Source organism: Sylvia atricapilla, chromosome 6 (genome assembly GCF_009819655.1).
Source record: "Sylvia atricapilla isolate bSylAtr1 chromosome 6, bSylAtr1.pri, whole genome shotgun sequence".
NCBI classification, from domain to species: domain Eukaryota; kingdom Metazoa; phylum Chordata; class Aves; order Passeriformes; family Sylviidae; genus Sylvia; species Sylvia atricapilla.
The window spans coordinates 30,153,190-30,179,735 of NC_089145.1; the positions used below are offsets into that span (position 1 = coordinate 30,153,190).

The following is a 26,546-nucleotide window of genomic DNA, read 5'->3' on the forward strand; positions in this document are numbered from 1 at the left end:
CAAAACATCTGTACAGAAATGAATCTGTGGATAAGGAATCTATCAAATTCTTCTATGACTTCAGGGAAGATACAGAGCATGCTACCTTTTTGAAGGCTCTGCAGAATCTAGCTGTCAGATACAGGTACTCAGATAAAATAAGGAATTTTATGAAAATAGTTTATCAGCAGGCTGATTGGGTGTTTGAATGATTTCCTACATTCCATTTTTGCCCTCTGGTGTTTCAATTTATACATAAATCTAAAATTACAGTGTATTAAACCATTTTTTTATATTATATACTCAAACTGCCCTCTGAGAAAAATCACATCTCTAAAAAGCACAGGATATTCAAATGCACTGGTTTTGGTGGGGTTTTTTTTTAATATTTAATTATATCAAAGACAAGTTTAGTAGACAAATAATGGAAAAAAAATTACTCAAGATAGAAAAAACAGTGAGGACTGCTACTATAGTTCTCTGTCCAAATGGTGCTCCAACATAAATGGACTTACAGTAATAATCAGAAGGAAAAGTTTTGCTTTTATGGCTGAGGGATTTCTCCCATTATATTCAGCAGCAGAAATTGTCTGGAACTTCCACTGGTTCAATTTGATACTCAGGATCCTGTTCTGCTGTGGGATATTACCAGCATAAGGGTAACCCATAGGTGGAGAGCAGGAGCCTTTGTTCTTTTCCAGTCTAACAGAGAACTAAATAGCAGAGCAGATGGATGGACAGACACACACCTCTTTTGTTCTGCAATGCATATTATCCTGGCAGCTAGGTTGTGGTTTAGCACAAGATTCATGTGGTATACCAAGAAAGGCAGCCTCAGACACCAGCACCTTTCATGACTTAAATGTTTCAGTCTTAACTAAGTAAGTTTGTGAGCCCCGTTATAAAGGGGAAAGGAGCAAGACAATTCTGCTTTAAGATAAAGCACAACCTGGATTTGTAATCCAGACATAGACTGAATACTTGTACAGAAGATCCTTTTCTTCCTTTTCTTCCATCTTGGAATATCTCGTCATTTCTTTGTAAAGCCCCATTTGTCTGTATCCACCTGTTTTGGTCTCTGGGTTAGATGGTAAATTCAAGGTGGGGGAATTATTCTGCACTACATGATTTGGTCTACATGGTCTGCCAGGAACTGGTACGTGTTATGGTGATTCAAACAATAAAAATAGATTATCAAGGGACAAACAACACTCCCAGACAATGTGAGTGAGAAGCTGGTCATAAATGTGGTTTGTCATTTGGCACAGAGTCCACATCACTCATGTCAGTGGTTTGATTGCCTCAATCCACTGCACTCGCTCTGCCTTGGAGCTGGCCTGGATGTAATAATGAATGTCATTTTTGGTGATGATTTTGAAAAGGTTGCCTTGCACATTGCCCTTCACTCCTGCAGAGAGAAAAAAAATCCAACAGATTAGGAGGGTGCACAGAGAAAAATCTTTCAAGCAGATATGAAGCTTTGTAGGGAAGAATTTGAATTTCATGAATTAGGGAATCAAATATTTTTATTATGGCTAAGACATCTAAAGCTTTTGTGCCTTTGATTTCCCTCTTCAAAACCTCTGGAAGTGTTCAAGGCCAGGTTGGATAGGGCTTTGAGCAAACAGGTTAACTGGAAGTTGACCCTATCTGTGGCAGGGGGTTTGGAACAATGTGATCTTTGGGGTCCTTTCCAAGACAAACCATTTGTTGATTCTGTGATTCTATGAAAATATAGTATAGACATTCCTGCCATAGTTTGAATGAACTACTGTGCACTCTACAATCTATCTAAAATAGTCTCTGTTTAGGTGGAGACTATTACTTGAATTACACACTGGAATGATGAACCCTTACCAGTTTGCATGGTAGATTAGATTTTCCCCTACCCATAGCTGGGTTCCTCTGAGCAAGGAGCTCTATTGTTCTATTGTTCATCACATCCCCCTGCCCCTAGACCAAAGCTTTTTCAGACCCTATCTTTAGAAAGATGTTCTGTATTTGCTATCTACACATTGTGCTTACTGTCATAAAATAAATTGCTTTAGTAGCAGAAACACTTATCTGTGAGGCTGAGGTTCTAGACAAATGCCTGAGCTAGGCCTATGCTCCAGCAGAACTGTTTTTTATTGCTGTCTTTATGTCTCCCCTACATTTGGGTTCTAGCAGGTCAGAAAGGAAAAGTAATAGCATAAGTTGAGAGGACACAGAAATGGATGGCATCAGAGGATGCTTCAAGACTTTAAGTTAAACAACACCCAAAAAGGAAGTGTTTTCTATTTGCCTGTTAACTCTGGAATATTGATCAGTCTTAAGACTGTCTCAGAGGTCATATGACTAAGAAAAGTCCATATAAAGAGAACACCCAAGATATGTGGAAATAATGCTAAAAAGAGAGTCCCCTTTTTGGGGTGTGGACAACCCAGTAGAACAGGGATCTGTGGCATGCCTCCTCCCTTGCTTGCAAAGGGAAATGGAAAGTCAGCCCACTTGTGCATACAAGCAGCCATACATACAAACCCACACCCAAAGACTGTATTGCTACAGCATAAATATGAATGTATGAAAGTTTAGAGGTTCGTGCTCACCTGCTGGGACTCCGTTGTCCTCCAGAGCTGAGACAAGACACCCACGAAGAGAGAATCCACCTACTGGTTTGTTATCTTCCTGCAAAGAAAAAGGAAACTAGGCATAGCTGGAAAATATCATCATTTCCCAGAGCATGTGCATTACTTTTATGAAGTTGGAGACATAATGCCAGTTTTTCCAGGCATGAAACATCTATGTCACAAGAGAAATCAATTAGAACATGTAGTTAAATGCATTATAGTAATTATAGTAATTTTTCAGTCCCAGATGTTTCTCTGATGTAGCTGGGCATGATGTAGATCAGTTAAAAGCACAAGGGTAGGCAATCACACTTCAAATGTATGTATGGTTTTATCAATAACAACATAATGAATTGTATATATTTCTGTAAGTATTTAGCTTGCTGCTTTTCACTGAGACTCTATGGGGAAAATCTGGATCTTTTCCCTAGCTGGCTGGAACTCTTGTTTCTTGCCTTCAGGTTCTGCAGTTTCAGCTTATAGCCTTAGAAGGATAAGTTGCAGTGAAAGAAAAAACTATGAAGATACAAGAAACAAAATAGGAACTGGCTCCATAAGCTCTTTTCACTGGTATGTTGTTTCTATTCTCTTTAAAAGTCACATAAAGCATTTCTATTCATGCTCTTCTTACAATCCTGTTTGGCTTTGTGGTACCCTAAGAATGAGTTGCTCACACTGTTAATTATATTAGTGAACATAAATTCTGCTTTTCATGGGAAAGTTTAAAACTGAGTAGTAGAAATTCCTATAAATACTTTGGCATTAAGAAGATCCTATTCAATGCTGGAATAAGGATGTGAAAAATCCCAGTACCAGTATGATCCTCAAACGGTGGGATTTCAGCCCAGAAAGATCACAACCCAGGAAGAAACCCTGCAGGACTATGGTCCCAGACTGTGAGGGCACGGCAAAACATCAATCCCAAGAAGACTGCTGCCACTCAGCTAAGGAAACGGAATCTCACTGGGTAAAAGGACAGAAATGCAGGGATACAAAATCCTACAATGACAACTTCCTAGGGTAAGGCCAGAGAGGTCTAATTCCTGGAAATGGATAGAGGAACACAGAGTGATAGAAACATTTGCAGCATAATTCATTGTAATGTTTATGTCTCTAAAAGGATTTCTGGGGATGGTAACTTCCCACTAACGTACCTTGGTGGGATCATAGTAATGCAAAAAAGCAGGATCAGCTCTCAAAACAAATTTTCTCACCTTCCAGTTTTTCCTCTTGTGCCCCTGCAAAATGGAAGAATTAAAATTACTACCTCCTGAAATAACCATCTTCCTACAGGCTGTAGGTAAGACATAAATAAATACCAAAAAAAAGAGGGTTTGGACCCAACGGAGAAAAATATTTCCTAACATCTTGGTAATTCCCATGACCTTCTGCTTATCTTTCTTCTTCATACATTGACAATTTCTTTGTCTCTTCCTTCCCTGTGCTGAGAGCTAAGAAAGCAAAGTGACAGGAACAAGTGATTATATCCCTCATTCATGCATTTAATTTCAGATTAAGTATGGGTTTCAGATTAAAACTCCATGATGTGTGTGCTCTGAGGAGCTCTGTCAGGTCCTTTAGCAGCTCTTTACTCTCCCACCACAGCCCTCTCACTGCTTCCAGGCCCTGTGAGCCTCCCCTCTCCTGGAGGTTTGGTGCTGGGGGCTGTCCCTGGCCTCTATTGACCATGGGCAGAAGCTCCTGGGCAGCTCTCATGTCCTGTGGTGATGGGGGATGCCCTGGCAGCCTGTGGGGATCCTGAAGGGCCCTCATGGTGCCTGGCAGCTGGAGGAGGGAGGGTTGGGAAGCGCCTGGTGACCCAGTTTGCACAACATTCAAGTTGGGGCTCTGGAAACAAGGCTTCAGAGTAAGAGGCCATGCAGTGCAGGTAGGGTTCTATTTGCAAGTGGCTTTGTTATGCTTTGAAAGATTGACCCTCATCTTGTTCATAGCAAGCATTGGAAAATACATCTTGCTGATCAAGGGTCAGATCTTGGAAACAATTATTGCCAACAGGTACTCATGCCCAAAAAACATGGTTCGCTACCACCAAGGCACCCATGTGTACATGAGTCACTGCCCACAGGTAAATGTCCACTTCATACAAAGGTCAGCTACTCAGCTTTGAAATTTGTCTGTGGCCAGCAAAACGTCATCACTGTTCACACTACCTGGCTGGGATAGGTTAAACCGAAGGAACAGTGGCTCTGCTTGGAAGTGAATGTAACACCTCTGGTAAGATTTGGAGTCTGTGTGGTACTTCTGCTCTTGATGCTGTTTTGTACCTTTCAGTATATGCTCACTATGTACAGAATACCCATTTAATCCTGCCTGAGCAAGTTCACTTTATAACTGGATACTCTTAACTGCAAGACCTCAAGTACTGACAGGCACCTGAAGTTAGTTCTGGTGGGCACATCTGTCCAACCACCATTGTATAAGTCATTTACTCTCTAAGAAACCCCAAGATCTGTATTTTTCTTCTTTTGTAGGGCAGATTCTAAGACTATGCTTACCTGTTTTACTAAGAATCCTTGCTTCACAATTGTGCCACTTAATTCAGAGATGTTAAAATTAACTTCTTCCTTGGAACTGGTATTTTTCTTACTGCTCTCAGCCTGCAAATAGGGAAAAGACAGTTCCACTTTTCTTTTTAATCTAAATAGACTTTTAAGTACAAAATTCTGCATTTTATTATCCATTTTATTTTCCGTAGCTGTTTTTAGTTTATATTTCCTGAGTAAATTCTACTCCATAGCTCTGCTGCTCAGCCTTGTAGGAGAACCCAGATTCACAGACAACAAATTACAGCTGTAAATCTGTACACACTGGGTATAAGTGCTGTGGCCTTGAGCTGTAGCACAACCACAGCACTGCCTCCAACACATGCAGACACAGCACTGCACTCCAGGGACACACCTCTTTTAATGCCTAATTATGTAATTTGTAGATCCCTCCATATCCATGTAGCTATTTGGCTCCAGCAAAAGTGTCAGTGTTAGTACTACTAAAAGACTAGAGCTGCTCCTTCTGCGTTTACTTTCTCAGCCTGCACATTTGCCTTTGGCTGCATGCTGTGCACCCCAAATCAAGTGTGTGACGAGGGCCAGAGGAGGTGCCTCTGTGGGCAGCTGCCTCACTTACAAACATGTACAGAGCAGTGGAGTCATCAAGGAACTTCTCAGAGGGGTCGCTGGAGCGCGTGGCCTCCGTGCTGCGCACTCCCACCGGCCTGATGAAGTTCTCATCCATCAGCATGGATGCCAAGGTGACGGCCTCAAATCGAGACACAGCAAAGCTGTTGGAGATGAGCCAGTCCACCAGGGCAGAACCTGCAGAAAGAAGGGCAGCTCTCATACCAAGACAGTGTGCTCTTCTGCGGAAAGCCTGCCACACAGGTTTTCACTTGCTGAAACATTTTGGCATCATCCCAAAGACTGTCAGAAAAGTGCAATGTTGACCAAAAGTGTGGGGCTCTAAGTGTGCTTCCATACATCCAAAGAGCAAGAGAGAAAAGTGTTGGAGAGCTTGGCTGCACTGCCAAGTTCCACTGGGCCAGAGCTTATCCCACTATGAAGTCAGTACAGTAGCTCCCTTGTCCCTGCAATGTGGCATATCAGATGTGAGGTGGCTCTTTGCCTGCAGCAGGTGTACCTGTGAAGGTCTCTTTATATCTGTTGCCTTGATCCAAATTGCGGGTCAACTTAATTCCAGTACTGCTGTCATACATTCTCTCCACTATGTTGCTGCAAACGAGAGCATAGGACAACATCAGCAGATGAGGGAGACAGGCAGAAATAGCTGCATACTTCTGTCAGTGCCTGGGAGGTCCTCATGATTACCCACATAAAGATGGGAAGTATTTTAGGTGCTCCTCCAGAAGCACTGTCCAAAGTACATTCCAGGAAAACTTTATTCTCCCAATAGCAGCGCTAAACAAGATGCCTCACAAAGTATCTTCCAATTTAAAGCACTTCAAACTGATCTATAGTGAGCCAAATTTACCTGTTCAACTCAAATAAAATTAATGTAATTCTTCTGTTTCTTAATCAGTCTCTGCTTCCTCTTATTTAAGATGATGCACCCTAAAAATCCTAGTCTGGATCCAGATATCAGCTTTGAAAACTCAGCAACAGGGTACAAAGTCACCACCCAGTGCTTCCCTGACGTTATTATCTTCTGAGATAATACATGTCCCCAGTGAGAACATCTGCAGCTGACTAGGAAGGTATTCAAGCCAGCACTGAGGTGCCCGTGCAGAACCCACATACTCCCAAAAGATGATGGTCAGGAAAAAGTGCTTTCCCTGGCTGAAGTATGTGCAAACCTAGGGCAGGGCAGCCAGTCTGGAGGTTCCTGGCGACACAGGAGCAGATCTGTACAGAAAGGAGCTCCCCTTGGCCCTCCCCATCCATTAACTCAGGTGCTTTGCAAACTACGGCAACAATAGTAGGAAAAATCATATACACTTACTGGAGGCTGATATTTTCTAGCAGTTTGAAAGAGTTCTTCATTCTGTGAAGTTCTTGTACCTGTACTGGATGACCAGCATGAATAGCTCCAGTGATGTCCAAAGCCCAAGAGTCACGTTCCTCCCTGGAGCAACATTCAAGGAAATAGTCTGTGTTGGTTTTTGTCTTTAGTTTGATGAGTAGCTGTGGAGAAAGAAGGACAAAGCAATAACATCATTTTTTGCTCCTTTTGCATTTTGCTTTTTTTAGCACTGGCCCAAGTGACACAAACAAGTCTGACAGTGCATCCCACCCGAGCAGTTCAGAGCAATTCTTGTTCAGAAGGATGGTGGGCCCAAATCTGGGTTGGTTTTGGTGTTGCTGTTTGTTTGTTTGGGCTTGCTTGTTTGTTTATTGTTTGGGTTTTTTTTGGGATTGGAGGTTTTTTTGGCTCTTCTATCCCTCTCAGATCCCTGTGTTTTCAGTTATAATCATGGTTTACATGCATGGAGCTCCTGGTACTTGGAAGAGAGCAGACAACACAGAGGAAATCTGCATTGCTGCTACCCATGGGCGAGCAGAGAAACACAGGAGGCACATTTTCTTCCAGAGTCCTCTTGCTGAAAACTCTCTACTACAGTAATATCCCACTGGTGAAGGAAAAAGGAGTCTGATCTGGCTGCTTGGGAGCACCTCATGGATACCCAGGCTTTAAGACAACTACCACAGATGGTATTTCCCTTTTTCCTCACCCTCCTCAAATTTTTTGGGTTGTTCATGTCCTCTATCCACACACTGTTGTGCTGATGCATTCACATTTTTTCTCCTCACTGTGTGTACAGGAGTAGTGGTTGGGGTTGTTTTTCTTGTTAATAGCTGACTCACATTTGGGCACAGGGAAGAGGAAAGACACAATGAGGGAGTTCATTGCTTATCCTGGTTACACTAGTGGCAGCTTGCTTTTGGCTGGGCCTTATTCTGGAAGCACCCCAGTGTTATGGTTGCAGTAATCAAAGAAGCCAGGAGGAGAGGAAAAGGTAGGAAGAAGTTAGAAAATGAGTGACATAGAGAAGAGATACATTTTTCTAGTCATACCGGTCTGTTCTCATATTCCAGGCATGGACAAGTAATAGTGCAACCATCCAAAAGGATCCTGCCCTTTGGAGAAGGTTCCTTCTTGCCTCCTTCAATTTTGTAATACAGCAGCTTATCCTGAAGCAGAACGAACCATCTCACTTTCCAGTTACGAACAACATGTCCCTGGAGGGGAAGAAATCCACATAGCCGATTTTAACACAAGCATTGAGAAATTGCCATATTTTCTTCTAGGCTTCTTGTATGAAAAGAAGCCCAAGAAGTCATCGTGAGCCCTGTTCTCCCTGAAATACACATTTTAAGTAACAAAATAGCACAGCTCCATCACTACAAAATCTTAAAGCAATAGAAAAGTGCTGTGCTCTTTCTTCAGCCACTAGAACTTCTTTGCTGGCAAGAATGGTTTCTTGTAAAGGCCCACATGAATTATTTCAAAGAGCTGATTTAGGTACGCACCTGTCTGCTGACAGCACAGGCAGCAACAGGGCTAAATTTAAAATGTGTGAGGGCTCCTGGCCACCAGCTCCTCCTCTCTGGTGACCCTGGGTGGTGTCTTTTTCATTTTGATGTGACTCTGGGTGCCAAGTGGTTTTGCAAGGGTGAATTGGCTTTTCCTTACATCCTCCATTACTGCTAATGAGAAGTTCATTTCAATCCCACCTGCCTCCAATCTCCTGGGCTAAAACATTCCCTGCACTCCTGTTTCCTGTAAAGGAAATATGCTTTTTAATGACAAAAGACTGAATGAAAGTTGCTGTTGAATGCATCATGGATTATATAATACAGACAAATCCTCCTATTTTTCCTCTGTAAACAGCCCCCAGCTTTCTTTAGTCTGGATAAAGGACAGCAAAGCCAGTGAGGGCTGGCACTGGCAGGCTCAGTCTTGTCTGATGGTGTCTGGTCCAGCTTTGCTGTGCAAGAAGCTGACTTGTGTTTCTAGAGAGATGGAGCATTACTGCCAGCAGGCAAAGCAGGCTAAAGGAAGCTCTGACACTGGCATAGGGTGGGCATGGCTAGAAGAAAGAAACATGTAAGGTCCAGTTGTGGCATGAATCAAAGCTCATTAGTTCTCTGCAAATAAAGGGGAAACCCGGCAAATCCAGGGCACTGTAGATCCAATGTCTTCTAGTCCATACCAAATACAATTTATCTGTCTCAGGTTTGTTCTCTCCTTCTTTTCACGTTCCTCAGTGTTTTTTTCACCTGTTGTAAAGTTACTTGGCCATTTTTTCTGTATGTTCTTTGCTATGGCTCTATTCTTTTCTTCTGGAAAATGTTCTTTTCTCAGGAGATCACCTTACATTTTTTAATTTATCTTTACCTGAATTCCACACATTCATTTTATATTTATAATGCATTACAGTATATAATTCTGCCATTTATAATACATTTATTTAATCTCCTTGCATCTATTATCTTTTTAAGAAAGCTCTGTTTTCTTTACCTGATCCCATCCTTTTCTCCTTTTTCCTCCATGGATTCCTGGGTCCCTTGTCCCTCAGTTTCCTTTAGTCATCCTCTTTGTGGTCTCCTTCCTGTCCAACTGTATCTGGGTGATGTTGTACACACTGTGGCAGTCAGAGCTCCGTGTGCTGCCAGTAACCAATTCCTCTCACACACTCGGTGCCTTGGCTTCCCATTTGAATTCAGCCCTCAAAGAGCCAAAAAATACAGCTGTAGCCCAGAGAGGAGACTGGGAGCTGGGACTGCTCTGCCCTTGCTGCAGAAGGAAGGATGGGGAATAGCCCCTTTTCCACACAGAACTTCACATGGCCTGTGTCTGGCCAGCCAACTGGCTGGGAGCCCTGCCAGGAAAACTCCTGACCAGGATTACCTTCGTGTTAGCACCAGAAACATTGCCACGTACTGTAGAAAAGCATTTCCCTAGGCGTGGCAAAGCTTTGAACAAACCTCTGAATCACGTTTTTTCCTATGAAATCAAAGACCATATTAATCATTGAGACAGGGTCTTGGTACTAAAAGCAGTTTATGCCCCTTGCTAAATTGCCTCCTTGTGTTCCAGCAAAGATTGATTTAGTCCGACAGGGAGAAGTATTGGGAAATTTGAAATCTTTCGGCTCTTTTCATCACATTTTGGCTAAAAAATTTCTAACATAATTGCTTGAGTATAGAAAAAAGAAGTTATTTCAACCACGTTTTTAAGTTTGCATTGCTCTGATTCCCTTCAAAAAGAATAACCTGTTTTCCACTCTCTCACCTGAAATGGGAAGCCCTGCACAGACGTCACTGGAGAAGGCACAGGCTATCTTACCCGGCTGTCAGAACTCCTCCTGTCTCTCCATCCTCCCATGGTCGCCCCCGCCGCTGCCGGGGCGTGCTCCCCCAGAGCCGTGTGGGAGGTGCAGACATGTTGCCTTTCTAACACCGGAGTAATCCTGACGGCTAATTCACCTTCCTCTACAGGAATACCAGCACAGGGAGGCTTGCGGGTGAGTGGTGAACAGCCGCAGTTCATGCAGGGCCCCCGGCAGGCATCTGCACAAATGTGGAGGAGCTCCTTTCCCAGGAGCAGGCAGGAGCCCCCCGACCCGCAGGCACAGGCTGCCTTGCCCCGAGCCCTGCCCGGGAGCTGCTTCCACCACGCCGGAGCAGAGCCGCTCGGAGGGGACCCAGAGCACTCACCCTTTTGACGAGGAAGCCCTCCTTCAGCACTCCAGCTTCTTCTTCCATCGTGGCCAGCAGGGAACAGAGCAGAGCCCCGCCGAGAATTGCCTGTGCCCTGGCAGCCTGTCCTTCTGCACATGATTTGTTTAAGAAAGCTCATTTTTCTTTGCTCTCCTCCTCCAATGTGACGCACTCTCCCTCCCCTGGTTTTTTTTTTTTTCCCTCCCTCCCTACCTGTGAGACATCAGTTAAACAGCGAACTGGCTCTGATGTATTACCTGCCCTCGGGGAAGTAAAACAAAGGGATGTCTAAAAAGGATCTTGAAAGAATTTCAGAGAATTTAGTAGAGCAAGAAAGCACCACCGAGCGAGCTGGCCAATATAAACAGCTAGAAAATGACAAATCAGGTATTGCATGGGAGAGGGAAGCAGAATTTTAGAACCACATTCCTCAAAACTTCAGAGCAAACAACTACCACTTAGAATTTCTCATCTAACAAACCCATCTCTCAGGAGTTCCACAGATCAGCACAACTTGTAAGTGTAACATACAGGATGTTACAATTACAAAACGCTTACAAATCTCACAGTAACTTTTTTGCTAAAAATTTATTTTCCCGAAGAAGCTCCAAAGTACCTAAAAGTCCATTCTACTTTTAGAGACCCCTTAGTATATAAACCAAGATTTCCAATCTAATATCCTAAATCTCTACATAAGCAGGCTTTTAGTAAAGCAGCCTGATCCTTGAACACTGCACTGACCTCTTGTACCTCCTGAATGCCTTGAAACAGAGTGCCTTTTGTGTCTAAATACAAGCTCAGATGTTTATTGTATTTTTGAAGGCTTTAGCCACCATGAGAAATCTGTTTAATAGATTTGTCAAATCTTCTCCTGATGAAGTAAACCAGCATTACTAATTCAGACAGTGCTGCTGTTCAGAAGTAATAGCCTTTGCTGTACCGTCAGCATTCCATGACTCTCACTAAAATTAAGGCGATATATGTGGGCAGAGCTATGGGTTGTGATAAGAAATACAAGGTAGACTATAGAAAATAAACAAAAGCAGTCGTTGCTATGTAGAGTCCAGAGGTCATAAGGCAAACCTGCTCAAATATCAAGGGGCACCAAGGAAATGCACCTTTCATGCACCAAGGAAAAGGAACAAACAACTTCTTTATCTTCATACATTTTTGTAACTTTTAGCTAGGAATAGCAAGACACCGAAGAACTGAACCAGAGAAGAGTCCTGCAGAGGCCATGAGAATACAATGGGTGACAAAACACTGCTGGAAGTCAGAAAAGTTGATTCTATATAAGCAGAAAACATGCTGGCTGAGATTTAAAAAGTAGAAGTTACCTATGTAGCTCTTACACCTTTTGCCTCTTGGGAAAAGGCAGGCAGCTATGAGGCAACAGGTTCAGTAAGTTATATCCCAGTATGCTTGTTCTTCAGTCCACCTAAACTAAGTACAGTAGCAGAAAACTTGGAAAAGTACTTCTTGCTGCTCGTATGTAATACTTTAAAAGTTACCAGTGGAAATTTTTGTGATTTTTTAAAGTATAATCTTAGCCTTAAAATAAAGCAGAAATTAACCAATTAATTTTTTTGTTAATTGAAAAATAATCTCCATCTTGTGTGTGTGTGTATATATATATACATTTGTAGATAAAAGCTGTGTTGAGAAGCAGAATTGTGGAAAAATACCCTGATAAAGACAGCAGGAAAAAAAAACAATCAAGCTCACGATGTTTTGTACATCAGAATTGCACTGGAGGAAAAAAAAAAAAAAAAAAAAAAAAGTTTTGAGTCCAGGTTCGCGAGAGACATTACTACTGCATGCATTTCCTGGACATGCACTCTTTATATAACCAGCTTCAGGAATACAGTGTTCCACCGTTTGGTATTTGAGGTTTGACTTCACATTGTTCAGCTTGTTACTGCAGGCAATTTATTCAAGGTGCTATTTCATGCTAGGGAGGACAGGTAGAAGCTTGCAGGGGCCTCTCGCTCAGGCAGTGATCTCAGAATTGCTCCATAAGCACTCCTCGCTGAAGATCTGACAAGCTCCTTTTCTCCAGCATGGAGACCACCCACAATTCTGCAGACAGATCTTGGCAAAATTAAGATTAGCAACAAAGAGTACTACTGTCAAACTGCTGGTGAAAGGTGAATCAAACCTTGCTTCAGCTGGTCATTAAATAACAGGTTTTGTATCAACTACTTATACAGAGCCTCCACTTCTTTCAATACCTCTACTCAAAAGTATTTCTTCAATACTTTGGATATTTATCTTACACACACCCCTTCCTCCCTGTCTCATTCTGTAGTTAATCAAGGCTGAAAAACTGCCCCTGTATTGCTTCCTGAGGCTGAGTAAACAGAGATATTTCAGGGTCAGGTAGTATAAAATGAGTCAGTAGATTCGGGCTGTCGTATTCATGCATGGGCTGGGAATGCAAATTCTGGCACTGAACTCTTCTGGTGGAAAAGGACATGGTTTGATCTGCACAAACTTAGGGAGCTCTACATCAAATCTTCTGTGGGCCTTAAAACTCACTGAAGAGAAGAGTACCCATTTCCTCAAATCTATTTTAGAGTGCTTTCCACGTCAGTGTAGTATTATAACAAAAAAAGAACAGTTGAGTGCTTGACATTTTCTTGCCTTCAAAGTGATTCCTAAATACTTTACATGCTATGGATTTTGGAATGGCATGGCCAGAAAGAGCAGCCTCCAAGACCAAGGATGCTACTCAGGGATACAGGGGAGAGAGGAGCAGCCTCCACAGTTCTGAGTGCAGGCTGTGCTGTTTCAGCTGGCAGACCCTGCTGGCACCTCCAGGTCAGTCCTTTCAGAAGCCTCACACAGCTGATTCAGGGAACCTGCCCGAAGGAAAACACCGTCCCACGCTCTGCTGTGCCCAGCGTTTACCATCACCTCACACACGGCACTGGGACATTGCAGACACCACAGGTTTCAAGCAGCTTCTTAGGACTTTGCCCTCCAGTGCAGCACTCCCATTAAATTAGTTCCTTTAGTGGATTAGGGATGAAATGTGATGAAAACAAACCACATCAAAATAAAGCATGATGAAACATTTCTAGATAGAAGTGAAAGACAACAAGCATTCAATAGTATTCTGACATAACAGCAATTTAAAAATTAACTGTAGAAAGGTGGAAGCATTTGGAAACAGTTTCATTCTACTATCCTAAAAATCAAAGCGCAGATTCTGCTACTAAGAACATGCCAACTCCACTGCACCTAAAGAAAAAACCCACAGGCCAAAATCAGAGAGAGAACAGCCACGATTTGCCACTGTATAAAAAACCACAATAGCCCTAAGGAAGCAGGGCACCCCTTTTTTAGAAACCAGTATTTTCTCTCATTAGAAACAAGAGATGTGTGGGATGTGTGTTACCAGACTGTGTATAACCTGTTTACCAGTATACCCCTGTTTGGGTTGGATTTTGCATTGAGTCCTTACCAGATGTTGTAAGTAAAACTGTTTCCAAACTCTCAATCATAGAAAATCAATTTGGTGTAGGAAAGTCAAAGTGAGATCCTTACACTTAGCACATCAGGCTGAGCCCTATCCACAGGCATACCTGTCCCCGTCCCTTCCACTATATTAAGTGCAAGTGGAGACGTTTGCCTTGTGATTGCAATTGTGCACACAGCAGAGCAGCTAATGAACAGCAGGAATGTGTTGCCCAGATTTAACAGCTCAACAGAGACATTCACAAAGCCCCCTCATTTTAAGCACTTGGTAAGCAAAGGGAGTTCCACAAATAGAAAGAGCCAGGTTAAGACACAAAGCACCAGCTCAGCAACTCCTAAAGATCTTTAAGTGGTGCAGCACAGCAAAGCCCCAGCACTCCCTCACTAACATACCTCCAAAACACCCATCTTATACCTCCTCCTTCCCACTTCTGCAACGCATGAGAAGGATCCATCAGGTTGTCTTGTGTCTTTCATTTATTCTTGGTTGAAATATGCTCAAGAAAACAAATTGAGAGAGCCTAATTTTTTCTGCCAAGAAGACAAGTGATTGGAATGCATTCATCTGAACCTCACTGTCTTGGTCATTTTTTCATGCACCCAGAACCGACTCAGACTTTTACCCACCAACACATTCCAGCTCTAATTAGAAATGCCTTCGTAGCTACGGAAGAAATTTAACTTACTTAAATTTCTTAATTTCTTAAAAACTTACCTACTGACAGAAACAATGCTCACCAATTAACACAACAGAACAGCTCTCAGAGATGATACTAACTGTAATCCCCTCACTGCACTCCTTCCTTCCATCGGGCATGCATGGCTCACTCGTCAGTCCTTTTTCCTTTACAGAATTATGGTACAGAGATTACACGGTGACAGTTTTAAAATACTTTGTTCATTACTCCAAGCACCCATCTATTATGTTTAACAGAAGCCATATCACTATTTTAGTGAATGGGCACAGGTGGAAGGCTGTTATACACAGCTGCTGAAAAGACAATTCAAGAAAACGATTAAAAATATTTTGTTTTGTAAATTTGCAAGTTCAAGTGTTTTCCAGCATTCTGTAAAGACTGGAAGTTATTTACCTTGTTTGGCTTTGCTTTACTATCAAGAGTTGGGTCCCCATGACCTTCTCGGATACCCCAGCATGGATGAGCAACAGGTTGCAATATGTATGTCCTTTTAGAACGCCTTTTGTGGCAACACCATGTAACAAATACATAGTTTTACCATGGCAGTAATAAGCATGCCTAGTTTAATTTTTTTAAAACTCGAATTTAGAAAAGACATCTTGTTTCTGGTCTTCAGAGAAGATAAACCGTTTTTTTTCTAGAATGAGTATCTCAGTCCAGTGTAAATGGCATGTAGGGTAGGCACAACTGAAGGTCATGCTGCAGTGAGCTCACAGACAGTGCTGCCCATTTTGAAGTATGTGAGTTCATTAAAGCTTCTGCTATATTCACCTATCAGAGCAAAGTGCAACTAGATGTAGTTTTTAATTTATTAGCTATGTTTATCGGAATAAAACAAGCTATTTTCAAAGTTCTCAAGTTCTCAGTCCCTAAATGCAGATGATAAAGGAAATGCTAATTTAAACAAGTCTGCATCAACGAACTAGCAAGTAAAACATTAATGTAAAACGTTTTGTTCCACTCATTCTCAGCTTGATTTAAAACCCTTTCAACATTAAAGAGGAGTCACCCATTGATCCTAGTGTTCCAGGTTTTATATTCTCACCACTCTAGGCCATGTGACAGAAGAGGAGGAAAAAACCCAAAACCTGAGTTACATAGGCCAGAAATTTATTAAATATTTGCTCAAATACATTCTGTGTAGAACTGTTCCACTTGCTTGGTTTTGCTGCTCCCAGGAAAGATCATGAACAGATGCACTGAGCTGTAATCACCAATTAGGAATTGTTATGTATGAAAGTGTTAAGTACGGGGCTGCAAACTCCATCTGGCCAGATCTGTGTCTGGAATTTGACTGAGCACCTTCCTTTCAAAGGCCCAATTTGTGTAAGTTGCTGCACCAAATGTTATTTAGAACAGCGTTTTACATTTTGGTCTTTTTAGAACAGGAAAACACTTCAAATATTTGCTTTTGAAGTTTTCAATACTGGAATCATTTAGTCCAGTGTTTGCAATGGGGTTTCTAATTTTTCATATGGTCTCTCTTCTAAGTATCCCAGAACATTTAGTCTTCTGTTTTGGCTTCCATCTCCTCGGCATCATCATCCCCATCCACTTCAGCATTTTCCCTCTCCAGCCTTTCCAACTGCCTTGCAAGCTCAGTCTCGTCTGTGTCAGTGACCACCTTGGGCTGAAAAAAACCAAACCAGAACACACGGGAAACTGTCATAAAGAAAGGTCACGTCATTTGTAGACTCTGATTCTACATAAAGAGCAAGAGATAAAATACATCCTGAAGTCACACAACAAAAACCAGGAAAATTACATTTTCTGGCCATTTGTTTATTTCAGGAATACAGAGGTTCTGATTTTTCTGGTTTTTAATGACTTTTTGCTAAGATTTCTTGTAGCACCACTGATCTTGCTCTGTTTTAGAAACATTGCAAGGAAAAAGGTTGTACTTTAGAATGCAATTTGTTCTTACCTCCATCTGCACATTAAAGACTCCTCTCTTCTCCTCAATTTTTTCTTTAATTACAGCCATGGCTTGATTCAGAACAGACAGTCCTTCAGTTCTCTCCAGTGTTGTAGTAGTCATCACATAACGAGGAGGGGCTATCAGATTAATCTATCATATTGTAAAGATTGGGGGAAAAAGCAAACTCAGTAACAAAGGAAAAGATACTATGTCTAGTTAGACCAAACAATTAAAAGCATTAAACCCCATATGGTTTCTTTTTTTCTTATGATGACTGAATAAGTAAACTATTTCTTTTGTTACAAGAGGCAAGATAAAAATAGTCTTTATATCTTAATAATCTTTATAAAGATTTCAAAGTAATTTTCAATCGAGAGTACTTCCAAGTTTTTTTTAAAAAAACCACTTATTCAGTAGTTCATTTAACATCCAAAAACTGTTGGGGAAGAAAAACTAGGCCTGGGTACAGCAGTCATTTTACCAACAGTCAAATGTAAGTGGAGCAAACTTTTCTTACACAATCTTATACCTCAAAATAAAAGTTATTGTTCCCCAGTTAACACTGCATAAAGGAACAGGGGGTATGTTCTATGCCAATACTAGATTTGAATAAACTGAACAGAATAAATACAGCTTCCCAAACTTTGAAAGGCACTGCACAACCACAGGAAGGACTGCCAGCACATAGGTGAAAGAAGTGTGTTACAGCCCTACTTGAGAAGAGCTGGAAATCAGGCACACGGCTTGATATTACTGTTGCATACTACTGGTCCCTGAGGGCATGAGAAAACTTTGCTTTTGATTCCATTATTAAGAGTGACACTCACTTTGATGGGCATGTTCTCTGTGGAACAGTTCAAGCCTGCTCTCAAAGCTTCTTTTACTGCATCTATGCCTTCATAACCATAACAGGCCACCTCAATATCTGTGACAAAGAAATACAAATAATAAAATTTTACTGTTACCAAGAGCTGCAAAATATTTAATGCTTTTTAACTTAAGCTTTAATAAACCTTTTTAGCAATCAATATTTATCCACAGTGAGAGCCTCAGTAGCTTCCAAATCTGAGGAAGGTATTACATTTGCTTGACTTGTAAGTTGAGGCAAGAGTCTTCATAAATTCTTTAGATAATTCTTTGAAAAGCTGGGACACAAAATTATACCCTCATATTCACTCACTTCTCATCCGATAAGCACACCATCAATGATTATGTACTTCACATGGAGAGATGAAGATATAAAAGCAATAAATGCAAGATCAGGAAAAGTGAAACTTGAAAAGAACATATCCTCAAAGTTATGGAATTTCATCAGCAATTACAACAGAGGCACATAGGCATTGCTTTATGAGGAGCATTAGAATACATTTTTATAAGGTTAATATATGGCTAGAATTATAATTAGCTATAGCCTTTTGTAGGTGTTTGAAAATCAGGGCATAAACTAATGCTGGTGGTATCTGTAATACTCCGACCAGTGTAAAGACATAGATTTCTTTACCTGCATAGCAATGACACAAGACTAAGCTACACAAAGAAGTTGGTTTCATTTCCAGGTGACTCACAAAAACCTGCTAATTCTGAGCTATCAGGAACAAATATACAGACAAACATCCCAGTCAGCCTCAGGACGAGGACAGAAGCCAATGGCAAGATTCTCCACTTGTGCTGATGACAAAATTAATGACTTAGACCATCAGAACAAAATAGGCAGCTTGAACGAAGCAAGAAGACATGCTCATCAAGTAACTTTATATTCAAAAGTGATGTAGTGCTATTTATGTTAGTAAACGCACTCTTCATGGCAATCAAATCAAATTTTTGAAGACTATGTTAACTCCTGGCAGTCTAATGCAATAGGTAGAGGAATTTTACATTACCTTACTTTTTGTACTCTCTTCCTGACTTTAGTGTCATGTGGAAAAGGCTTCTCTCTTCTCTCCACAGTAATCAGCAAGTGTTAATGCTCTTCCAAGGGTGGAAGCATTTTCTCAATCTAGTTAAAAATGTGATTCTGCTACACTATCTGTTTAATGGCAAGCATGCCTTTAGGCTACTCTGTAGAGCCAGATTTACAGTTTTGAAATATGTCTTCTGAAGTCATGCAGTCATGTGCTTTTTCTGCCCACACTAAATTCATAAGAGACAAACTAGCTCATACAGAAATGTGCTAGGCTTGAGCTGCTATATTCTACTGAATGGTTTGCAATCAACCTTTTAGAAATACTTTTCACACGTTTATGAACAAGTGACTGAGGCACATGCTGTAACTGTGCTGGCAGAGTTCAATCATCCTGCCAGGGAATCAATGAATTTAAAACTCTGAATAATGAAAAAGAATGTTGCAGATGCAGTAATTTAGTTTCATTGTGTGCCAGTGCAATATGACAGACCACATGATCTATCATGACAATCACTCCATGTTCCAAGGAATCTGCACTCTGGGGGGAAAAAAAACCAGCCAAACCACATTGCACTTTGGGATAGAACCCACACAGGCAATTTGAAACCAATCCTCAATTAAGGTGTCTTAATTCTGACAAGCTCCATTCAAATATCAGCATTATGAGCCTTAAGTTTTAACGGAGTTTATAGTTTGCAACAAGATACACTGTCTCAACCTAAGTATCAAGACAGGTTCAGGGAGCATGTGGGAAGAACTCACCAGCTCGGATTTTAACTGCCTGTGGCGTCAGACGTCTGTTAATGTTGTCAATCAACACACGCCTCTCTTCCTCTGTCAGATCCAGGCTATCCAGGATTGCAGGGTCTCTGAGCCAAGCAAAGCAATGTTACAGAAGTTATACTGAAGAGGAATACAACACAACATAAATTTCTGGTACTATTTCTATTTCTTACAAATAATCGAAGGTATCTACTAGGCAAAGAAAACAGGGAAATATCTTAAGAACCCATTGAAACACTGGAAAAAATTGAACACATCTATTTTCAAAGCATTTTCTATTGGCAAACACAGCAGGTAAGTAGCTTACTCAATCTGTTCCTGGAAGGAATCATCTGAAGATTTAATTTTTTTAAAAAAGTGAAGTAATGGCTTTTCCTGCTCCCTTTATATGAGAAAATTAGAATGTAACAAGTATCCAGCTTCTTGATATTGTTGTATTTTGTCCAACCTGAAGATAAACTCATACCACATAAAAGCAAATCTGATGAATCTGGAGTTTTTAAATTATTTTAGTGTTTCATTCAAACATAAGATACTTATCATTCTGCAAAGTAGCCCACACTCATTCCACGTTATTCCTACTTGTTTTTAACAGTATCTGGATTACAGACATACTTGATCTGCTGGCTACATTCTCAGCTAAAGCAAGGATAAAGGCTTTTTAAATCCCAAGATAATAGTTTCAAATTCAGAGATCACAGAAGCAAACTCCTCTGCTGTTTAGCAATATAAATTAGCAGCTGTTTTTTGAAGAAGTGGTGTCAATTTTCTATTGCCGTATTAAATTTACCCCAAATCTATCTGAAACAGAGTACATAACCAAGAAACTCACAAAAACTGTTCTGCAGAGACAAAGTTGCAGTTTTCTGAAAAAAAAAATACCAGATCACCTACAATACTACCAGCAGGCAAACATGAAATAAAAATCCAGAGGTAGTACTGGAGATTAGTCTCTGCTGCTAATAAAACGTCATCTCTCATGTTTTTGTATACTAAGTGTAGAGAGCAGAAGGGCCAAACAAACAAACTAACCCCAGAAACACGACAGGTTTTACAGATCAAAATACGAACCTGCATGGCAGAAGTGATTTATGGTACATACAAAGTGTAGAGAGCAGAAGGGCCAAACAAACAAACAAACCCCAGAAACACGACAGGTTTTACAGATCAAAATACGAACCTGCATGGCAGAAGTGATTTATGGTACATACAAATTCTGCTTTATTTCCAAACTATCGTGTTCAATCCACCTGTCAAAGCATTTGGTAGGCTTTCAACAATAGGTCCCCAATGTTTAATTTTTACTGACTAGAAGGGAATTTCTATGCCCAATTTCTGCCGGAGGTATCATGATGTGTGAAACTCCATAACACCAATCCTCAGTACAAAGAAAGGAATACCAAGCCAAATTCTTGGAGGGAATTCTCAACCTCCCACAGCACTCCAGCAAGAGCAGGAAGGCAGCAGTATCCAGTATCCACATTGTTCTACTCCACTGCTATATGTTTATGTAGGAGCACAACAGGAACAAATAAAAGTTGCTGCAGTCCACAGTCACAGATCTTAAGGCATTACTGATGGAAAGATGTTTGGAGAATAGACAGCTTCAGAAGTTTATGCTCCAAATTGAACAGCAAACGAGCAACAAAAGGCCTGAGCTCAGGAATTTTCACGAGTATACAACTGAAGCTAAAACAGCCAGTGTAACCAGAGGTGTTTTTTAAAAAAAAAATCGATTATAAAGATGTTTAACTAAGTATTTATCAGTTAAGAGTGATCTGGAATTCCTTTTACAGCAATATGCCCAGATTTGCCCTTTACCAGTAAATCTGCTATCTCCAGAAAATCATCACTACAATATGAAACAAAATACATTAATTCTAAATGAGGACGCAAACTGTTTTTCCCCCAAAAGGCAGAGCTGGTTTTCAGCTACTTAGCCATTTCTAAGAGTATCATTACTGCCACCTAGCGTTCAACTCCAGTTCATCACTCGCACACTTCCTTGTGCTATAAAAGAACAAAACTGGAAATGTTTACTGAGAAATCTAGTTTAGGATTGACAATTTCACGGTAGATTCATAAAAGGAAACCAAATACTTCAATTCTGAAAGCAAATTAAAATATCAGACTCGATTAAAAAAATAAAAGCACTATCTCAGTGCATAGTTCCTTAAGCATCACAATTTCCACCTCTTTCTGTTCATAATTACATTTCTAAGTTTATGATCCTATTCTTTAAGTTTGGAAGCAGAGAGAAGTAACAAGTCAGCTTGTTGCATTTAAAAAAAGAAAACAGTTGCCTGTGTAGTGGAAGTGTGACAATCAGCTCTGAGTAGAAATATCTTCAGACCCACAGCTGGGTATTTCTGATAAAATCTGCCTGGGACTAAAACCAGGCAAATTCTGTCAGACAAAAGAAGACCAATGGCTCTTCCTCTGTTAGACAGATGTCAAACTTAACTAGATTTACTTGACCAGTATATCCTCCATCCTGATTCTGGGAAAGAAATCCAATGATATACCCAAAAGAACGTGGTGACAGATATACTTCAGGAAAAACTTCCTGCAATTTGAAATAAGCCCCTAGAAGCACAGAAGTTGTCCTTACGAGACTGCATGCTTGAATGCATCGTAAGCACCATATCCAGGTCTTTTGTACTTGTCATCAAACACCCAGGCAGTTCTCTGGAACAGGCTCTCCAGCTGCTCATCCTTAGTGTACTCCAAGACTTCAGCAACGTGGCGAAGGATGCTGTAAACCTGCAACACAGGTGTGGTAAAAACCCCAAACCAAATACTGAAAGCAGACAAAAATTTCTACTTGGAAGTGTTAACACCACACAGCAGTAAGGATGGGAGCCTGAAACTACCTGCTTATCTTTTCAATAAAAATTTGCCCACAGTGTGCTAAACCAGCACATACTTTTGGATTTCTGATCATTTAAATATACCCTTTTATATCACAAGTTCTCAGCTGACATCTTTCTTGATCTATTAATTACTTAATAAGCAGATTACCATGTAAGACTCATGGACATATCAGCTGATTACGTATCTTTGCATGGGTAAATGAGAATCAAAGTATGCCTAACACATGAATGCTTTACTTTGATCTTATGTCTGCGCATTTTGGTTGCTCAAGAAGCTGGAAATACACAGGACCTAAATATAGAAAGGAAAGAAAGACTTACAGTCTTTGATTTTGTGAATTTGTCTTCACATTTGATTGCCTCCTCTGGAGAAACTCTTCTTTTTGACAAATCAATATAACCTATTGGGGAAGACGATTTTAAGTGTCAGCCATTGTGCAATTTAAGTCTGACTCCATCAAGAGAAACTCATGAGGAACAAACACTCTGGTTCAGGATTTGCCCCCTGCCTACAGTTTCCCCATATGTTGCTACAGAGAGAAACAAGACCAAATCTTGATGAATTTAAGCAAATTATGATCCAAATTAGGATACAAAATTCTTTCAACTGTAAATACGTAGAGTAGCAAAATTTTGAACATCATTCTTTACAATTACTGCATTAATGTTTTCTCTGCAAATTTTGAACAAATTTCCTAGTATCTGAGCAACTAGTGATCTATTTTTCCATTTCTGTACACAGTTTGGGAAAAAAAAAATCGCTCCATCATACAAAGAAGCGAATTTATTGCATATTTTGGCAGTGCTCAACACAATTTAATTCAAGGCTGGCACCCCATCACTTTAGCTCTGAACAGTTTCTTAATAAAACAGGCTCAGCCTGAAAGAAATGCATGTGAAAAAACTTCCTATGAACTCTAATCTAAATTTTAAAAAGCCTCCACCTATTTCTCACAAACTAAAGGTTCTCCAAAAAGTTCAATAAAAGACCATTAGATGAATTCGAGATGTGTTTATCTGTTAATACAAAACTAAAATTAACTTGCAAAAGTGTAATTTCATTAGAGATGTTGGGAAACTTATTTCACTTCAGATTTATCTGCCATAAGCTTATTCTTGTCCTTCTTTTGTCTCTGCTTTTCCTTATCCTGTCATTTGTTATCCATTCTCAGAGCTAACTGCAGTTTCAGAAGTATTCTAGAAAAGCATATAACTTGAGAAACATCATACCAACAGTAACATTTCTAGGACATGTGCTCAGTGTTTATTATTTCTGTATAGCTGGATAGAGATCTTAGAGATTGTGTGGAACAGCATTATCAAGATCTGAAATGTTCCCAATAGAAATTACATTTAAAACACCTTTAAAGATTCAAATGTTCAAAAGACAACAAAACCCAAAACTGCCTATACAATTTTAACTTGTACCCTACAGAATTCACAATGATTACATACTTTTCATCACCTTTATCGATGGTTTGAGACTTGTTAACAGGATGGATGGTGAGCACTAAATGCTTAACATCTAGATTCTTAAGCCTACAGCAAATGGTCCTTCTCTTAGGTGACTTAGAAAATCTACATAGATATCAAAAGAAAATTCCACTTCACTGTAGTTCAGTGACTGATCTGGTGAGGATCCACTTAAACATTTACTGATGTGATTGATTTTCATTAACCCAATTCCCAAAGGACACAGAGGAACAGAAGGATGATCACAGGCATGGTCAGTGATGGTCTATTTTTCTTCAATGCCCAAAAATGTTGCCCTGGCAAAACCCACAAACACCTGCTTAGTTCATCTGCATTTCTGTCTACGAATTCAGTCTTGACAGAGCCCAGCACATCCCCAGGTACCTTTCTCCTTGTCAACTCTAATGACCACGACGCACTCGTTCCTGCCGATGCGGATGAGTTTGTTGATGGAACGGATGCGTCTCCTGGACAGCTCGCTGAGGAGGATCATGCCTTCGATGTTGTTGTACTCCAGCAGGCTAACATAGGCTCCCATTTCAGCAATGGACCGAACGTTCACCATCACTACATCTTCCACCTCGGGGAATTTATGCTGGTAGAACCTACAGCTTAGGCCCGGCATTCTGGGATTCAAGCAGAAAAACCAAAGGCTTTATTCCACAGTACATCACTGCCATCTCCCACAAACACAGCAACAAACCAGCAAGGACTGGGGAGGATACAGGGGAACAGTGGTGGAACAAGTAGCAATTAGGATAAGGTTGTGCTTAGGTTTTAATAGAAATTAAACGATAAATTAACTTGTATTTCAACCACAACCATTTCCTAAGATGCTATTTCTTTGCATTAATGCAGAAAAAGCTTTGCTACCCAGACCTCATTACCCACTTCAGCTGTCATACTGCCTATACACAGCACACTGGAAAGGTGGAAGAGAGGTGGCACTGCATACCTCACATGTATCTAAATTCATGAGCGTGTGTAACACTTTCACAGATTCACAGAATATTCTGAGTTGGAAGGGACTCAAGGATCACCCATTGGACTGGAAGAGCAGGAGGACATAGGAGAGAAGCCTGCAGTACTCATGAAGGGCTTTGTATGCACATAAGACGACAGCATGTGAGGCTAAGAAAATAAGAGGCCAATGGAAGCTTCTATAATACTGAGGAGAAGCAGACTCCAGATGACTTTTAAACTCAGCACAAGATGTCCGGAGTAATCCTGCAAGACCTGCTCCAGAGGCAAAATGTCAGCAAAGAAAGCAAAGGCATTAATCAGAACACAACTAACCTGGCCTGAAGTACTGAAAAGGCAAAAAAAGCACCTTTCAACAGACTGCTAGTCAGGAGACGAAAAACCCAACAAAATCACAATGAAAAAAACAGAATTCCTTCATTATACAATAAAAAAGGACAAAACCAACTTTGCATAATTGAGTGGTGGTAAGAAGGAATGCTTGAACTGCTTTAGTTTTTTGATGATGAATCCATATGCCATTAAACGTCGAACTAGGTTAGTTCAGTTGTCTATGTCTTGAAGTTTCACACAGAAAATTTTCTACAACAGCAGGAGCCTAAGATGCCAAGTCAAATGCATCACTCCTTCAGAAGGTTTTAGTCACCACTTTGAACTTACAGTCATGATCTTTACAGCAGTGCCAGTGCTTCCTAGTTACAAGCAAGTTTAAAATCAGAGTAGGAAGGTAATGCCAAACGCTATGTACACATGTCCACACAATTCAGAAGGCCATGTCCACCCTTATTTCCATTCTTAATTTGTAAAAAGGAGAAATACAGACTAGTAAAGCACTGTAAAAACACTCTGAAGGGTTTGTATAGGCTGAAACTGAACAAAGAACTCTAAGGTTAAAAAGGAAAACTTTATACAGTTCGGCTTTCTAGCCCACTCAATGCAGCTCTGCCCAATCCTGCAGGTACTTATGGGGCACATGAGAAAGCTGCACTGCAAAGCAACAAACTCGAGCCACGGCGAGCAAGAGCAGACTAACAACCGCTCAGCACTTCACTCCTCTCTCCACAGTCATAAGGTTTTTCTTTTGGCCTTGCGTGGAAGATCCCCAGGAGCAACACTACGCCCACCGCGCCGAAGCCGGAATTCATCTTTTCCAGAGGCTGGACACGCCTCAGCCGAGGCCCTCACGGCCGCACAACGCCAGCGGAAACCCAGCCAGTCCCGAGCAGCGCCGCCGGCACGGGCGCCGCCCCACGACCGCCGCCGCCCCGGAGAGGGGCTGTGCAAGGCCCATCTCCGGCACGGCGGCGGTAGGCCCGGGGAGCGCGGCCCCGCGGGTGCCGAGCTCCGGGCGCGGTGCCGGTGCCGTCTGGCCGGGCCGGCCCCGAGCGGCGCCGCTCCCCACGGCCGCGGGCCGCACGCGGAGGGAGCCGGGGCGCGCGGCGGGGCGCGCGGCGGTACCTGAGTGCGGCCCGGGGGGTCCCGCGCTGCGCTCGCGCCCCGCAGTCCCGCGCTGGCCCCGCTCCTGCCGCCGCGTGCGCCCGGCCGCCGCCGCCCCACTGCGCAGGCGCCGAACGCCGAGGAGAGAGGGGCCGCGCTGCCCTCGAGCGGCCCCTGGCGGCGGGCGGCCAAAGCCGCGGGCGCAGCCAATCGCGTC

The 26,546-nt window shown here is 41.5% G+C and overlaps 2 protein-coding genes across 3 annotated transcripts; both read right to left on the bottom strand.

Moving 5' to 3' along the window:
• Positions 1-1,084: 1,084 nt before the first annotated feature.
• Positions 1,085-10,971, bottom strand: PLEK2 (pleckstrin 2). The gene is made up of 9 exons (XM_066321407.1): positions 10,781-10,971; positions 8,135-8,299; positions 7,062-7,243; positions 6,243-6,334; positions 5,733-5,920; positions 5,105-5,206; positions 3,743-3,826; positions 2,568-2,646; positions 1,085-1,387 (listed from the first exon to the last, which is right to left on the bottom strand). The coding sequence occupies exons 1-9, from the start codon at positions 10,826-10,828 to the stop codon at positions 1,260-1,262; spliced, it is 1,068 nt and encodes a 355-aa protein (XP_066177504.1). The 5' UTR covers positions 10,829-10,971; the 3' UTR covers positions 1,085-1,259.
• A 5,083-nt stretch (positions 10,972-16,054) lies between these two features.
• EIF2S1 (eukaryotic translation initiation factor 2 subunit alpha) lies at positions 16,055-26,508 on the bottom strand. 2 transcript variants are annotated; one of them, XM_066321388.1, is made up of 8 exons: positions 26,351-26,508; positions 24,296-24,537; positions 22,760-22,839; positions 22,177-22,328; positions 19,545-19,651; positions 17,707-17,804; positions 16,886-17,029; positions 16,055-16,591 (listed from the first exon to the last, which is right to left on the bottom strand). In XM_066321388.1, exons 2-8 carry the CDS (start codon positions 24,534-24,536, stop codon positions 16,466-16,468), a joined length of 948 nt encoding a protein of 315 aa, XP_066177485.1. In that variant the 5' UTR covers position 24,537; positions 26,351-26,508; the 3' UTR covers positions 16,055-16,465. The 2 variants fall into 2 exon arrangements, with proteins under 2 accessions (XP_066177485.1, XP_066177486.1); XM_066321389.1 differs by lacking the exon at positions 26,351-26,508 and adding an exon at positions 25,926-25,946.
• Between the last annotated feature and the right edge of the window lie 38 nt (positions 26,509-26,546).